General features: G+C 37.7%; 1 protein-coding gene across 6 annotated transcripts in view; it reads left to right on the top strand.

Moving 5' to 3' along the window:
• Window positions 1-14,358, top strand: part of uckl1b (uridine-cytidine kinase 1-like 1b) — a 40,664-nt gene extending 26,306 nt beyond the window's left edge. For 2 of the 6 annotated variants that reach the window (XM_079801895.1, XM_079801892.1), the window contains exons 8-15: window positions 3,089-3,108; window positions 4,842-4,940; window positions 6,798-6,891; window positions 7,287-7,349; window positions 7,463-7,585; window positions 9,624-9,731; window positions 10,151-10,307; window positions 12,966-14,358. In XM_079801895.1, coding sequence (XP_079658021.1) covers window positions 3,089-3,108; window positions 4,842-4,940; window positions 6,798-6,891; window positions 7,287-7,349; window positions 7,463-7,585; window positions 9,624-9,731; window positions 10,151-10,307; window positions 12,966-13,045 — 744 coding nt within the window. In that variant the 3' untranslated portion in view covers window positions 13,046-14,358. The remainder of the gene's footprint in view (window positions 1-3,088; window positions 3,109-4,841; window positions 4,941-6,797; window positions 6,892-7,286; window positions 7,350-7,462; window positions 7,586-9,623; window positions 9,732-10,150; window positions 10,308-12,965) is intronic. The other 4 variants (XM_079801891.1, XM_079801893.1, XM_079801890.1 and 1 more) reach the window with 2 other exon arrangements.
• Window positions 14,359-15,832: the final 1,474 nt, after the last annotated feature.

Raw genomic sequence — 15,832 nt, 5'->3', positions numbered from 1 at the left:
GTGAGTAATTAATGACAGAATTTTCATTTTTGAGTGAACTAACCCTTTAACATTGATCAGTGAACATACATCAGGCATAACATTATGACAGGTGACGTGATAACACTGATTATCTCTTCATCACGGCACCTGTTAGTGGGTGGGATATATTAGGCAGCAAGTGAACATTTTGTCCTCAAAGTTGGTGTTAGAAGAAGGAAAAATGGGCAAGCGTAAGGATTTGAGTGAGTTTGACAAGGGCCAAATTGTGATGGCTAGACGACTGGGTCAGAGCATCTCCAAAACTGCAGCTCTTGTGGGATGTTCCCGGTCTGCAGTGGTCAGTCTCTATCAAAAGTGCTCCAGTGAAGGAACAGTGGAGAACCGGCGACAGGGTCATGGGCGGCCGAGGCTCATTGATGCACGTGGGGAGCGAAGACTGGCCCGTGTGGTCCGATCAGACAGACGAGCTACTGGAGCTCAGATTGCTCAAGAAGTTAATGCTGGTTCTTATAGAAAGGTGTCAGAATACACAGAGCATCTCAGTTTGTTGTGTATGGGGCTGCATAGCCGCAGACCAGTCAGGGTGCCCATGCTGACCCCTGTCCACAGCCGAAAGCACCAATAGTGGCACTTGAGCATCAGAACTGGACCACTGAGCAATGGTAGAAGGTGGGCTGGTCTGATGAATCACGTTTTCTTTTACATAACGTGGATGGCTGAGTGTGTGTGCGTCGCTTACCTGGGGAACACATGGCACCAGGTGCACTATGGGAAGAAGGCAAGCCGGCGGAGGCAGTGATGCTTTGGGCAATGTTCTGCTGGGAAACCTTGGGTCCTGCCATCCATGTGGATGTTAGTTTGACACACACCACCTACCAAAGCATTGTTGTAGACCATGTACACCCTTTCATGGAAACGGTATTCCCTGGTGGCTGTGGCTCTTTCAGAAATGGTTCAGGAATGGTTTGAGGAGCACAACGAGTTTGAGGTGTTGACTTGGCCTCCAAATTCCCCAGATCTCAATCCAATCGAGCATTTGTGGGATGTTCTGTACAAACAAGTCTGATCCATGGAGGCCCCACCTCGCAACTTAAAGGATCTGCTGCTAACATCTTGGTGCCAGATACCACAGCACACCTTCAGGGGTCTAGTGTAGTCCATGCATCGACGGGTCAGGGCTGTTTCGGCACCAAAAGGGGGACCAACACAATATTATATTTTTGTTGACTATGTTGATAATGTTATGCCTGATTGGTTTATATAGAACACATTAAAACTGGTAAATGGAAGTTAAACGATGCTTGCTTGACTGAGTTTTCATTTTTGGGGAGTGTTATTTTCATTAATGAAATCTCTCTACTCTGTGGAAGAAGTGCAGATTATCTGAAGACTGAAGGAGTTTAGAGATCTCCATTTAAGATTTTCTGTTTAAATGGATCGTGAAGGAACACAGACTGACTCTTACACTTTCGACTAAATCTGCCATCAAACCTTCTCATTGATGAACTGTAATAAATCCAAAATGAATCTCAACCCCATTTGTGGTTGCGGAATAAATGGACTGACACTACCTCTGTGTGACGAAAGTCTTTTTGCTGTTGTTTTAATAGAAAAAAAAACAATGATGTCATTTGAAATTATTACAATTACTATTAGGAATTTGAATTTCTTGTTTTACAAGTTTTCATAATTTAGACAGTGTTAATTATATGGTAAATAGCCTATAATAAATCTGTACACTAGATGAGGTAAAATGAACCATCTGTATGATTTTGTGCTGGTGAAGATCTAAAATCTCAATTGACAACAATCGTTTGATTGTTCAAATTTAAATCATTTGAATGTTCAAATTTAAATCATTTGAATTTTGAGCAAAATAATCGTGACGTTAAACATTATGCAGCAAGTTTTCATTGACTTATTACGCATTGTATGATTTTGTGCTGTCCCAGATGAAAGATTTCTGTGGTCGTGGTTCCTAAACGCTGGTCCTACGTCGTATATAGAGATGTTCAAAGATGGCAGTTGTCACAGTCTTGTGACCAAAAATAGCCTGCGATCATTTTCTGACCGTGTCAGAAATGTATCATGATCATCTCAGTGTGTTTGCTTCTACAACCTATGTCTACTGACTCGCCAATTAAAATGCATCATGAAATGGCGATGGTGCTAAAGACTTAAAACTACTTGCCTCAATTTCCATTACAAAATTGGCATGCCAAGTTGGCCTCCATATTCTCCACTTTCGCTTTCTCCGCTTTTTTCAGTGCACCTAAAAACCACAATTGCCAACATGTGATTCATCTTGCTCTATTTGTTTACCACTAGCACACGTATTCTTCTGTACTAGCTTGTCGTAGCCTGTGATTCAATAGTCGTCTTCATCGTACAGTCTACATGCATGTCAGACCCAAGTTCATTAGATCCGTGTCGTACAGTGTGATTTGTAATGATCTTCTAGGATTGCCGGATTGTAGCAGGCGTAAAACTAGACTAAAATGCCCAGACATTTAGTCGACTAAACATTGACTAAACAAAAACAGGACAAGGTTGATTAACTATGATTTAAAAAAAAAAAAAAAAAGTACATTTGATACAGGACTAAGACTAAATAAATGTAAAAATAGCTGATGAAATGAACACTATTTTTTGGTGAACAAGGTTAAGACAAGGTCAATGACCTCCAGAATTCGTTTCCATTACTGATCATTGACGTCAAACCGGTCATAACTCACCATAACATGCCATATTTGAACATGTGTGAAAGATTTCCATCAGTTGCCCACAAATAGCTTTCATAAGGCTTCAGAAGACTTTTAATACATGTGTATGTTGCTGTTGCTAGAAGCAGTATATTCTGCTACTTTTCTGTTCCATGATGACAGCATTTTCAATTTTCGATGAACTATCCCATCTAGCATTACCAGTGCTGGATGGTTTAGCCACAGAACTGTGTGCTGACGTGCAGCTGTCACACTCTTGTTCCACTCTGAGTCATGTGACCACCTCATCCTCCTTCACCTGATAGTGTGTGACGTGTCTTTTCTTTTCCCTCTCTTCCTGTTGTCATTGTCTGTTTTTCTGTTGTTTGTCACTTCCCCCACAGAGAAAGCTCCGCTGGGATATGTGAGGAGATTTGCTTATGATTTTATTATTTTTTTGCTGTTATATTGCAAACCAAAAGTAGAACAAAAGGGATCTTGGTGTGATTATCAAAGACTGCATATTGTCATATCAATGTATTAATGAAGCAGTTAATTTAAATGTAAAACCATTACATTAATTTTCTGCATGATTTCTTGACAGGATGCAGTCTTTGACACGACTGCTTGTGAAATTGAATCATAGGATACTCCCAATAAAGACTCTCCTACCCAGAGCTCATAAAGCTTTCTAACAAATGGGATTAAAGGCACAATATGTAACATTTTTGGATTAAAATATCCAAAAAACACTAGAACAATTTTATATATTTTGTTGATTTCTGTACTTAGATTATCCAAAATGTTTCCAAGAATGTTTAAATCCAGAGAAATCATTTTAACCAGAACATGGTCCGTGTCAATGCGTCGCCTATCAGTGACATCATACCCGCGTTACCCTCGGATTCCAGGGTTTTTTATTTTGTAGAAGCCATGGAAACACCAAAGACACTTTAATATATTGTGTTTTATTAGACAGGGGAGCAACTGTTTGGAGACATTCATGGACAGAAAACTAATCATTGTTATGCAGCTCAACACATTTAGTCTTATTGTTTAAATCTGGTTTTCTTGATTTACCGCGAGTAACATGTTTTATCATGCCTAATATCCATCTAGCTCACTACAGTATGAACAAGTGTCTCATAGTAGCCGCCGAGTGAACGCACAGAGTAGCATTATAACATAACTTTCAACACACTCAAATGTATCTAATATGATCCACAGCTGCGTTACCCCACATACACATGAGCAGAAGAAGCGGAAGCGGCGACTGCGGCAGAATAAAAGCTCTGCGAAATCAAGGCGTCATCAAGCTACGCCTTTGTTTTGAATAAGCGACCTCTAGCGGTGAAAAATTACATATTGTGGCTTTAACAATTAGTTTATGTAAGAGTGTACAGTGGCTTCAAAAAGTATTTGAACAGTATGAATGTTTGGGGTCGGTTTGAATGTTTTATGTTTAATCAAATTTAATCAAAAATACAGTGAGAACAGTAAAATTGTGAAATATTATTAAAATGTTTTCTATTGTAATATATTTAAACTATATTGTATTCCTGTGATTTTCGGCATTATTACTCCAGTCTTCAGGAATGATGATCATATCTTCATATGATGATCAGGAAACATTTATTATTATTATCAATGTTGAAAAAAGTTTTGATGCTTAATATTTTTGGTAAACTCTTTGGTAAATTTTTGGTAAACAAAAAAGATTCGTACCTACCTCAAACTTTTGACTGAGAGTGTATCAAACCAGAAACGACAGCAAATTTCACAAAACACTTCACAAAAAGATACTTTAGAAGGTAAGACGGATACATTGTTCAGACTTTTTGGAGCCACCATAGAGCTGTCTTATTTATGATTAAACACAAACTCATAAATGGGTCAGCTTTTTCATTTGGAGGTTGTCCTTTGGTTTTCTCTGTTTATAAATAATTGCTTCATGCTTATAATCCCTCGCTTCACGCTCTCCTCCAACATCAATGTGTTGTTTGAATGATCAGTGTTTGGGTGACACTAGTAACTAGTGTGTGAGCACGTGTCTCTGTCTGCCTGTGTTGCGTTTGAATGAACATACAATGCTCTTAGTGCCACTGTGCTGACAGCTTCCTCTCTGTTTCTGTCTCTTGCCGGTGATGACGGTAACAGGGCGGCACTAGCGTCGGCCCATCAGGCGCAGCCCCTTCCACAGACTCTCAGTGTTCTGGAGAGCACACCGCAGGTCCGCGGCATGCACACCATCATCAGGTCAGACACACACTCACGACTTTGCTGTGACGCGTGGGAAGCACATTGTTGCGGCAGAGTATGCATTGTGTAAAACTCACCGATACTTAGAGCATCCTGACTAACTGTACAGCATCTCATGTGCCAGTGTCAAATAACATAAAATGACTTGATAAAAGACATATACAAAATTATAGCATTTAGTTCATATTTATTTGAGATGAACTGTATGCTAGCTCAGTGGTTTTGTTTCCGTCTACTAGTTTTGCCTAAGAACCCAGTTTTTCCTTAACATTTTCATGTGGTGACCCAACACAGCGCTAAAATGCCCAATGATACGCTGAATTATAAACACGACAGGCTGAATGGGAAAATGTAATTTTGCAAATGTGAACAACAGCAGACGGTTACGTCACATCGTCTGCTAGTCAGTTGTAGGTCTTATTTATTTTTTTTATTTTTTTTTTTGTTGTCTTGTAGTTTTTTAGGTCTATATATATATATATATATATATATATGTGTATATGTATATGTATATGTATATGATATATATATATATATATATATATATATATATATATATATATATATATATATATATATGTATATGTATATATATATATATGTATGTTATAGTTATCGTTTTTTGTTTAGTTGTGTTCTATTTTTATTTTATTTATTTTTTTTGGTGTGTTTATGACTTGTTTATTTTGTAGTTGGTTTTATTTTTTATTTTTTGTTTAGTTTTCTGTATGTTATTAGACCTGTGAGCCATTCTTGTGTGGCAACTGCAAAAATGAGACTGTCCCTCCTCATACTCCCATTTGACTCGTTTTGTTTTATTTTGTTTAGGTTTTTCTTTTAGATTTAGGTTTTTGTTTTGTATTTATTAATTTTTTTATTTTTTTTATTGTTTGTTTTATTCGTGTTTTAGTTTTGTTCTGTTCTTTTTGTAGTTTTTTTGTTGTGTTTTAGGTTTTTAGTTTATTTTTGTTTTATTTATTTATTTTGTGCTGTCAAATCGATGAATCGCAATTAATCTTTTTTTTTTAACAAGCTTGTTTATATAATATATGTTTGTGTGTGTATGTATGTAAGTATATGATTTCTGAACTTGGAGTGGTCTCTTAATTTTTTCCATAGCTGTATATATATGTGTGTGTTGCACAATATACCGGGACTAGAAAGTTATCATGATACCATGCTATTAAAAATGGAACGATATGAATATTTATTAGTACCGGTACTTTAAGAATGACAGCAGTCTAATAATAGCAAACAGTATTTCTTAATTCTTACACACACACACGCCCACACGCCCACACGCATACACATGCATACTCGCATTGTATAAACTTTTTTTGTTAGATGTGATTAATCGTGATTAATCGATTTGACAGCGCTATTAATTTTTTACATTTATTTTGTAGTTTTTTATTTTGTGTTTAATTTTCTGTATGTTATTAGACCTGTGTGGCAACTGCAAAAATGAGACTGTCCCTCCTCATAATCCCATCAACTACCAGTCAAGTAGCTGAAACCAGTGGCTGGAATTTATTCATTTCGAAACTTTCTTCATTGCTTTCATCCATGCCACAAGCTGTGTGTGGTTGTGCCAGGCTATGACATAATCTAACGGCTATTGCATATTAAAAAAGGGCAAGGCCTAACTGGCGTCTAACTGGCGGTTAGGAAAATTGCGTTGTTCCATATATTTTATGTCTTTAATCTGTCTAATTAATGTTAGATCATGATACCCAATGAAACTGTGACAATAGTAAATAAATACATAGTTATATTATGTAAAACATTTTGAATGAAAGGTTACAAAGGATAGCAATGCAAACACACTTTTTGTCATCAATGCTTGTGTTGCAGAAATAAAGAGACCAGTCGAGACGAGTTCATCTTCTATTCCAAGAGGTTAATGCGGCTCCTCATCGAGAGAGCGCTGTCCTTCCTTCCATCTCAGGTGAGAAAATGGTTATAGAGAGAGCGAATAAGGAGGGATTGCTGGGGAATTTTTAGATCAACCTAGTAATGGCACACAAACGGATTTGAGCGTGTGGGCATGGAGGCCTCGTCTTGAACATGGAAACTTGGCTTGCTTGTCCACCGCAGTGGAAATTCAGACAAGCAAACACAACATGAGAGAATCGGCTTATCGAGGAGCAGCAGCCGCAGCAACACAACGACCTTTACACTTAAAACACTCACAGGAGAACTGCAGTGAAGGAGTGAGCTTCATCATGTTGCCGCTGACATTTTACTGTGGCTTTTAATCAGAGGGGACGATCAGTTTAGCTACATCTGATATGCTTGGACAAAAATTACTTGACGTTACAGTGTGTCGGTTATCTGCTGCAGGTCCACATTGTTCAGACCCCACAAGGAGAGGATTACGAGGGCAGAACCTTCCATGGGAAGAGGGTAAGAAAACAATGCTCCTCTTGGCAGTGCAGCCCAACGAATCTGTTGTTCTCTGTCGCATAGAAATGTTTCGGCCTTAAAAGGAAATCAGACCCTTTTTGTATTTTGAGCAGATTACGGGTGTGTCGATTCTCAGGGCGGGAGAGACCATGGAGCCCGCGCTTAGAGCTGTGTGCAAAGACGTCCGCATTGGCAAAATCCTCATCCAGACCAATCAGGACACAGGAGAGCCTGAGGTACCGCCCCTTTCTGCTGTTAAAACCTCCCAACATTTACACAAATCAGATCAAGTGAGCAGGATGAAGTCGATTTATGTATTCATTTTTAAGGATTTTTTGTTGCATTTTTGGAGCTACGCATTTTGTGAGCCCTAAATGTACGCAGCAGTTGAGAATTCTTTTTTTTTGTCAGAACAATTTATAGGTGTTTTATCATTTTTGTCACTATTTTGCTTCCTTAAAGTGTAGTGTGTTTAACTCTTAGGGTGGGTTGCACCAAATTAAATTAAGCAAAGGTAATTTATTGATCTAGGTTTTAGGACCCACTTTATATTAGGTGGCCTTAACTACTATGTACTAACATTTAAATTACTCATTTGACACAATGCACTTATTATGTACATACATGTATTACATTGTACTTACATTTTAAAAATTACCTGCATGTAGTTACATTTATAATGGCACTGACAATTACACCTAAACCCTACCCTTAAACTTACCCATACCACCACACCTTTCCCTTAAGTGTTTTGAAATACAATATGAACACAATAAGTACATTGAACTTATTTTTATGTAAGTACATGGTAGTTAAGGCCACCTAATATAAAGTGGCACCCGGTTTTTATTTTAAATAGAGTTGTTGCACCGCTTCGTTTTAAACACAGATTAACAAATCAGGGATTAGAATTCTAATTTGCGATGAATTTTCTCCACCACGATGGATTCACCATTGCGATGTCCATTTCCTTCTTTATTGACCACCGGAAACCCTCTGACATGAGTATCTCTTATTGATAAAGGAAATAAACATGGAAAATGTCAGCTGACTGATTCAAGCAGGCAATGAAAACATTGCGGCAGCACATGCTGATTTCATAAGCCTGGTAATATTTGTTATAGGATCACTGGCGCTCACCTCATCAACACCGCTGCCGTTAAATGCTAACTATATTCCTCTCTTCTTTTCTGTCCGGCACCGAAGTGCACCGAGATGACTCGATAGAAGGCGTAAATTTACGGGCCGCCACAACCCTTAGTTTGCTTTAAGTTCTCATTTTTATTTGTAATGAACACCTCTCTGAGACCTGACGACGCACCCACCGTTTCTGTTTTTGTTCAATCAAACACATTTTCATTTTATTTAAACCTCCTCACCTTTAAGTCAATCTGTCTTATATATAAATTATATCTTAAAGTTTGGTGCAACAGAATTATCAGATAAACCTTGATTTATTTGGTGCAACTCCCTCTTATTCTTTTTTAAACTTAAATAAGAAAGTATTGTTTCTTTTTTATGTTATTTTGGCCTGTCAGTCAGTAAAAATAAATAATTTAAATCATGCTTCATCTCAATTGTTAATAGTCAATATATTCAGTTTGAGGGAAGAAAAAAAAAAGTGAAATTATTGGTTGATTTGTGGAATATGTGCGCATATATAAACGCAGTGAACAGAGGTATATGTCTGCAGCAGTGCTCTAGTCTCACTTGTGTCTTTCTGTATGATGTGATATAATACTTTTTTTTTTATTACCACTCGTTATATCTTCCAACTTCCTGACAGTACGGAAATAAGTGTTCTAAGAAATCACACTCGTGTTAAACAACTTTTAAATAATCACATGGACGCGCTTGTTCATTTTGACAACCTGGTATTATTATTGATATATATATTATTTTTTTTTTTTTTCATTTTTAATAACATTTTATGCATCTCTTTATTTGATTGATTCATTTGTTTAAACGCATTGCTGTACAAAAGCACTTTAAAGTTCTACACAAAACCGGCCAAGTCTGGGTCATATTTCCCACCAAATCATAAGAAAAAAATGAATTATACTTTGCTTAAAGGAAAATGAAGACTTCTGTTTTTAAGGAGCATTAAGGTGACAAGAAGTTCATTTTGCACAATATCATATAGAATACATATAATTTAAATCTAAATAATCGCATGTACTCACAGCCTTGTTTTGTATTATTTTGTATGTATTTATTAATTAGATTGATTCATTCTTTTAAACGTATTAAGTTGTCTTTTATGTTTCCATCCAGCTGCACTACTTGCGTCTACCCAAAGACATCGGTGAAGATCATGTGATCCTGATGGACTGCACTGTGTCCACTGGGGCGGCAGCCATGATGGCCATCAGAGTGCTGCTTGTAAGACTGTTTTTGAGCTCTTTCTCTCGCACACAGTCTAATGGAACTGATGTGTGCAATGGCACAGGCACACACGCCTACTCAAGCACCACATGTAGAGCGGCCCAGTTTGTTTGTCTGCGAGTGTAGGCGTAGCAGTGAAACCTCACTATCTGACAGCGGCCGTAGAGCATGACATAACTTCACACATTATCACATTAATTCTGCAGTTGATCCGAGGCCGAGCTGCTGTATTTTATCAGTTGTCCGATGGCCGTATTTGGCCCGACGGAAGATTAAACAAATAAAGTTCTCTTAGAGCACACTAATCAGCACTCAACAGTTTATTTTATATATCATTTGTCTACTAAGATCCACAAGAGAAAATCCTCCACATCTGATATTTTTTGGAAATAAATGTCTGACTCCTGTGTGTGCAGGATCATGACGTTCAGGAGGAGAAGATCCTGCTGGTGTCTCTGCTCATGGCTGAGATGGGTGTGCATTCCGTGGCCTACGCCTTCCCTCAGGTCCAAATCATCACCACCGCCGTCGACAAGAAGGTCAATGACCTCTTCCACATCATCCCTGGCATAGGTGAGACATTGCTTTATTTGCTTGACTCTGGCCTTTTTCCCTTTACGCCTACAAGTTCAGGAAAAGTTTATGTTTACAGGCTAGTCTCACAAAACCAGCCATATTTCTCCCTAAATCATAAAATATAAACTATACTTGCTTAAAGGAAAATGAAGACTTCTTTTTTTTTTTACATTATTTCATGACTTTTCTTGACTCATATATTAATTAGATATTTATTGGGGTCAGTAAGATTTAATTAATAAATAAAAAATAAATGAATATTTTTCTATTTTAAAAGTGACAGGAAAGATATTTATAATGACATTTATAATGCAAAAGATTTCTGTTCCATATAAATGTTGTTGAACTGTGTGTGTGCGTGTGCGTGTGCGTGTGCGTGTGCGTGTGCGTGTGTACACGCATACATTTATACATATATACACACACAAACACACACACGTATGTAAATAATATTTAATATTTCTATTGAGGGTATCAAAATAGTATTTTGCTTTTAATTTATTTAGTTTTAACACTAAAAATCGAATAAAAGTAATTTCAATTTCAACATTTACTAATACATCATTAAAATCAAAAGTTGTATTTATTTGCACTTAGTTAATGCACTTTGAACTAGGGATGGGCAATATGACCATATTCTTATTTCACGATATGAGAAATTTAGTTTCAAAATAATGATATATATCATGATAAAGTTATGCTTTTAAAAAATATCTAATTTCTGTTATTAAAAATAAGAAAAAAGAAGCAAATTACAAAAAAATAGGGCATTATTAAATAGGTTTATTTAACGTGCAGTTAGAATTAGTACAGGAATTTAATTAGCAAAGATATCGCATAGTCTTCACTGTATGAATTAAATATGAATGTATTCTTATTAAAGCTAAAACTGTTATTCAGTCAAGAGCAGCGAGTTTTTTTTCTCTTTTGTTTGATTTACATTAATGTCACAGAGCAGGAGGTTTATTAGGCTGCTGTAAGACCAAACGCACGGATCCATTATACTGATACTAGTGGTGGGCATAGATTAATTTTTCACTGTAATCTTGAGATTAATCTAGATTAAAATGGCTCATTTGAATTCTGCCGAAGGCATTCAGAATATGTGTGCTCGTAAGTGATCGTATGTCTTTTTGTAGTTTGAATAATAAATAACTTCTGTCCCTTTAAGACCTGATGCACACATGGATCCCACTGTTCCTGTGAGCTGGTTACGACTGTGTTTACGTTAAAACTCACCAAGATGGGCATTGAGACATTTTTGAGTGTATTTGACCATTAATAAACTGGGAAAAGGAGCTCATTTTTGCACTTGTATGTCAGAGGCGGCTTTATTACGGTATGTGTGTGCGCTTCAGATGCGAGCGCGAAATCTGCGGGAATTAGTTGAATTAATGTTATGTGCAACCCCGCGCGAAATTCAGACCGGTCACACCAGTACTAACACACTGTCATGAGGAAAAATCCAGCAGAACACGCATTCGCCATGTTCAGAAGGTTAACCGGACTGAATGAGAGGAGGCAGGTGCGTGTCAACTCGCTGTCAGTCGGAGAGGAGAAGAGAGCGCAGCTGATATCGATACTGTAGAAAATGAGTATCGTATCGTTTCAAATATATCAGTATCGATACATATCGAAATATGGATATTTTTGACAACACTAGTAGGCATAAACACAGGTTCGAAGACTCGTTCTCTCGCCCCTACAGTGCAATTCGGCTAGGTATACATCCGCGCTAAAATATCAAGGTGAAAGTCATCATAGCTTGCGTAGTATAGACCCAGCTCCCAACCAAACTTTGAGAATAGGTTAACGGGATATTTTTTTTATCGCCCGATAAGAGTCGCCGATAACGGCCCACCAGTAACTGATACACATCCGGTTTACACTCAACTGCATTTTGACATAATTGTATGTGTGTGTGTCTACCATTCAAGTAAAATAAGATGGGAAAGAGAACTGACTTTGCGATTGCATGCTGAGAGACGCGGTTTTCTGTGCCGCATTGAGTTCTTTGCTTTCTAACATCGATCATGCCCCAGATTCACGCTCGCCTTCTGAGAGAGGCAGTTTTCTGTGCGTACACTTCAGTCAGCACGAGCACCGAACTGTTCCCTTTTTAATATATATTGAGCTTATAACTCTTTTTAACATCAGGCACATCCTGCTCTTTATATTCTCATTCATGCGTTTCATCACTCTGAAGTGTCAATAATAGTACGATATAGTTACATATCGCGATATACATGCTATAGCAAAATCTGTAACGATTGACATTTTATACCGTGGTAACAATATATATCATCATACATGAAAATTTTTATTAAGTAACATTTAATTAAGGTTAATAAATGACAAATCAAATATTTTGCTCATTGTTAGTTCATGTCTAATCTAATTAGAATGACAATAATAAAAATTTGTTGATTAAAAATGTCTACTTTAAAGTATCTAGACACATTACAGTAATGAAAATTGTGTTTCATTGTCATGAAATAAGTCACCAGCAAAAACTCTTAATAGTCCAAAAAAATCTTTATTTCTTTCTTTTTTTTCATTTCTTTGATGCTGGTGTTGGGGGTTAACATGTCAAATGTGCGTACTACCCCAACAATTATTTAAAATGTGGGATTTTTATTTTTTGTGCGTGTCCAGGAAATTTTGGGGATCGTTATTTTGGCACGGACGCCCCTCCGGACTGGAGTGATGATGACATGGATGAGCCGAGCTGCTGAGACGCCCTCCTCACCCGCTGGCTCACATCGGTGATGCCGGTCTGATAATCATGTCCGATATCTGTACATTATAAAATATTTTTATACTTTTTTGCACTCCCCAAGCGGATATGTTTTTATTTGTGAAGGTTTTATTTATGAAGGTTGTTTTTATGCAAGTGATTTACTGTGTGTAGTGTCTGATTCTGAAGCACATGCTGTTGATCTATTGCCTTACGTGAATCTGCTGTTTTGGTATTTTCGGCATGTGAACGCTCTTCAGCGAACACGATATGTCTGCTCGTCGTGGCATACAGCAGGCAAGCTTTCTGAGAGTAAAATAAGACTCAAAGCGCTGCCGTGCTACACTTAGACAGTACATTTCTTTGAAGGACCACTTCATCGGAAAAAATGTGTGGGCGTTGCTTTGTTTTAATCTTTGCTTTCTGTCTCGCTTTACCTGCAGTCGGCTGCTGACCAAACCACAGGCTGTTAACAAATTACACTTTCACAACTGCATTCTATACTATGGCTCTGGCTTTAAAACGTGACATTTTTCTAAAATATTGAGTAAAAATAAAGCTCAATTTAAGGGTTGGAGTTGCAGAGCTCAATCGATCAAACACATAAGCATGAGCGAACAGCTCCTGTCTCTAATCGGCGGTCGTTGATTTTTAGGTCATTTAAAGTTTTGTTTTAGAGAGAGAAAAAATGCTGTGAACGACCTACATGTTTCTTGCATCTGTCCAGTGAGTCTATAGCTGCCTTTACCATATATGGCTCAGATCTGCTTGATGTTCGCTCAAAAACATACAGGACGTACAAGAGCGAAACTAGCCCACAGGAAGCGTTGGTGTTTGGCCTTAATTGTGTTTGGTTTAATCGTGTTACCCCACTGAGCACTTTGAGAAAGTACCTAGCCTGAAGAAATTATTTCATCAAAGAAATATGTTGTGCGTGTTGTTTGTTTGATTTACATATTATATTTAAAGTTAACCAAAGGTTGCAAAATACAAAAAACTTAACATAGAAAAAAAAATGAACAATATTGTATTATGGAAATGATGTTAAAGCACTGAGATCTGCAGTGATGATGTCAAGGCTAAGTGAATGTATACTGTGACTTTTGTCCCGCAACAGGAGTGAAAGTCTATGATTTGTGTTATTTATTTTATTGCTTTGTCATTGCACACTTTCTGAAATACTTGATTTTGATTGGTCAGTCGGATATTTATGTGTGACAACTGCTAAACTGTATTATTGGCTATTTTTCCCTAGCAACGGATGTCAGAAGTTTCTTGTTTCACCTTGCATAATAAAATAATTTCAACTCAAGTCAATGTTTCATATCCATTTTATTGAATTATTTAGTGAACTGCATTGTAATAATTGTGACATGATCATGACAGACTGACTGACTGTACATTATACATTGTGTATTGTGTATGTAAAGATTTTTTAGTTTTTTTAATTGGAAAGTAAAGATTTTGTTTTTTGAAAGAAATTAATACATTTATTCAGCAAGGAGGAATTAAATCGATCCAAAGTGACTGTAAAGACGTTTATAATAAGCAGTGTTGGGGGTAACGCATTACAAGTAACTTATGTAATCAGATTACTTTTTTAAAGTAATTAGTAAAGTAACGCATTACTTTTTAAAATTTACAACAAAATATGAGTTACTTTTTCACATTTATTTGACTGACAGCTCTTCTGTCGCCATTTTGAGAAAAATCGAGAGTAAGTGCAGAGGCATGGGGCCTCATTCATGAAACTTCAGTAAATACACTCACCTAAAGGATTATCAGGAACACCAGACTAATACTGTGTTTGACCCCCTTTCGCCTTCAGAACTGCCTTAATTCTATGTGGCATTGATTCAACAAGGTGCTGAAAGCATTCTTTAGAAATGTTGGCCCATATTGATAGGATAGCATCTTGCAGTTGATGGATATTTGTGGGATGCACATCCAGGGTACGAAGCTCCCGTTCCACCACATCCCAAAGATGCTCTATTGGGTTGAGATCTGGTGACTGTGGGGGCCATTTTAGTACAGTGAACCCATTGTCATGATCAAGAAACCAATTTGAAATGATTCGAGCTTTGTGACCTGGTGCATTATCCTGCTGGAAGTAGCCATCAGAGGATGGGGACATGGTGGTCATAAAGGGATGGACATGGTCAGAAACAATGCTCAGGTTGGCCGTGGCATTTAAACGATGCCCAATTGGCACTAAGGGACCTAAAGTGTGCCAAGAAAACATCCCCCACACCATTACACCACCACCAGCAGCCTGCACAGTGGTAACAAGGCATGATGGATCCATGTTCTCATTCTGTTTACGCCAAATTCTGACTCTACCATCTGAATGTCTCAACAGAAATCGAGACTCATCAGACCAGGCAACATTTTTCCAGTCTTCAACTGTCCAATTTTGGTGAGCTTGTGCAAATTGTAGCCTCTTTTTCCTATTTGTAGTGGAGATGAGTGGTACCCGGTGGGGTCTTCTGCTGTTGTAGCCCATCCGCCTCAAGGTTGTGCGTGTTGTGGCTTCACAAATGCTTTGCTGCATACCTCGGTTGTAACGAGTGGTTATTTCAGTCAAAGTTGCTCTTCTATCAGCTTGAATCAGTCGGCCCATTCTCCTCTGACCTCTAGCATCAACAAGGCATTTTCGCCCACAGGACTGCCGCATACTGGATGTTTTTCCCTTTTCAAACCATTCTTTGTAAACCCTAGAAATGGTTGTGCGTGAAAATCCCAGTAACTGAGCAGATTGTGAAATACTCAGACCGGCCTGTCTGGC

This window comes from Gobio gobio, assembly GCF_949357685.1.
Source record: "Gobio gobio genome assembly, chromosome: 21".
Taxonomy (NCBI): domain Eukaryota; kingdom Metazoa; phylum Chordata; class Actinopteri; order Cypriniformes; family Gobionidae; genus Gobio; species Gobio gobio.
The sequence above is the reverse complement of the archived record's forward strand: the minus strand, read 5'-3'. Positions and strand labels throughout refer to the sequence as shown.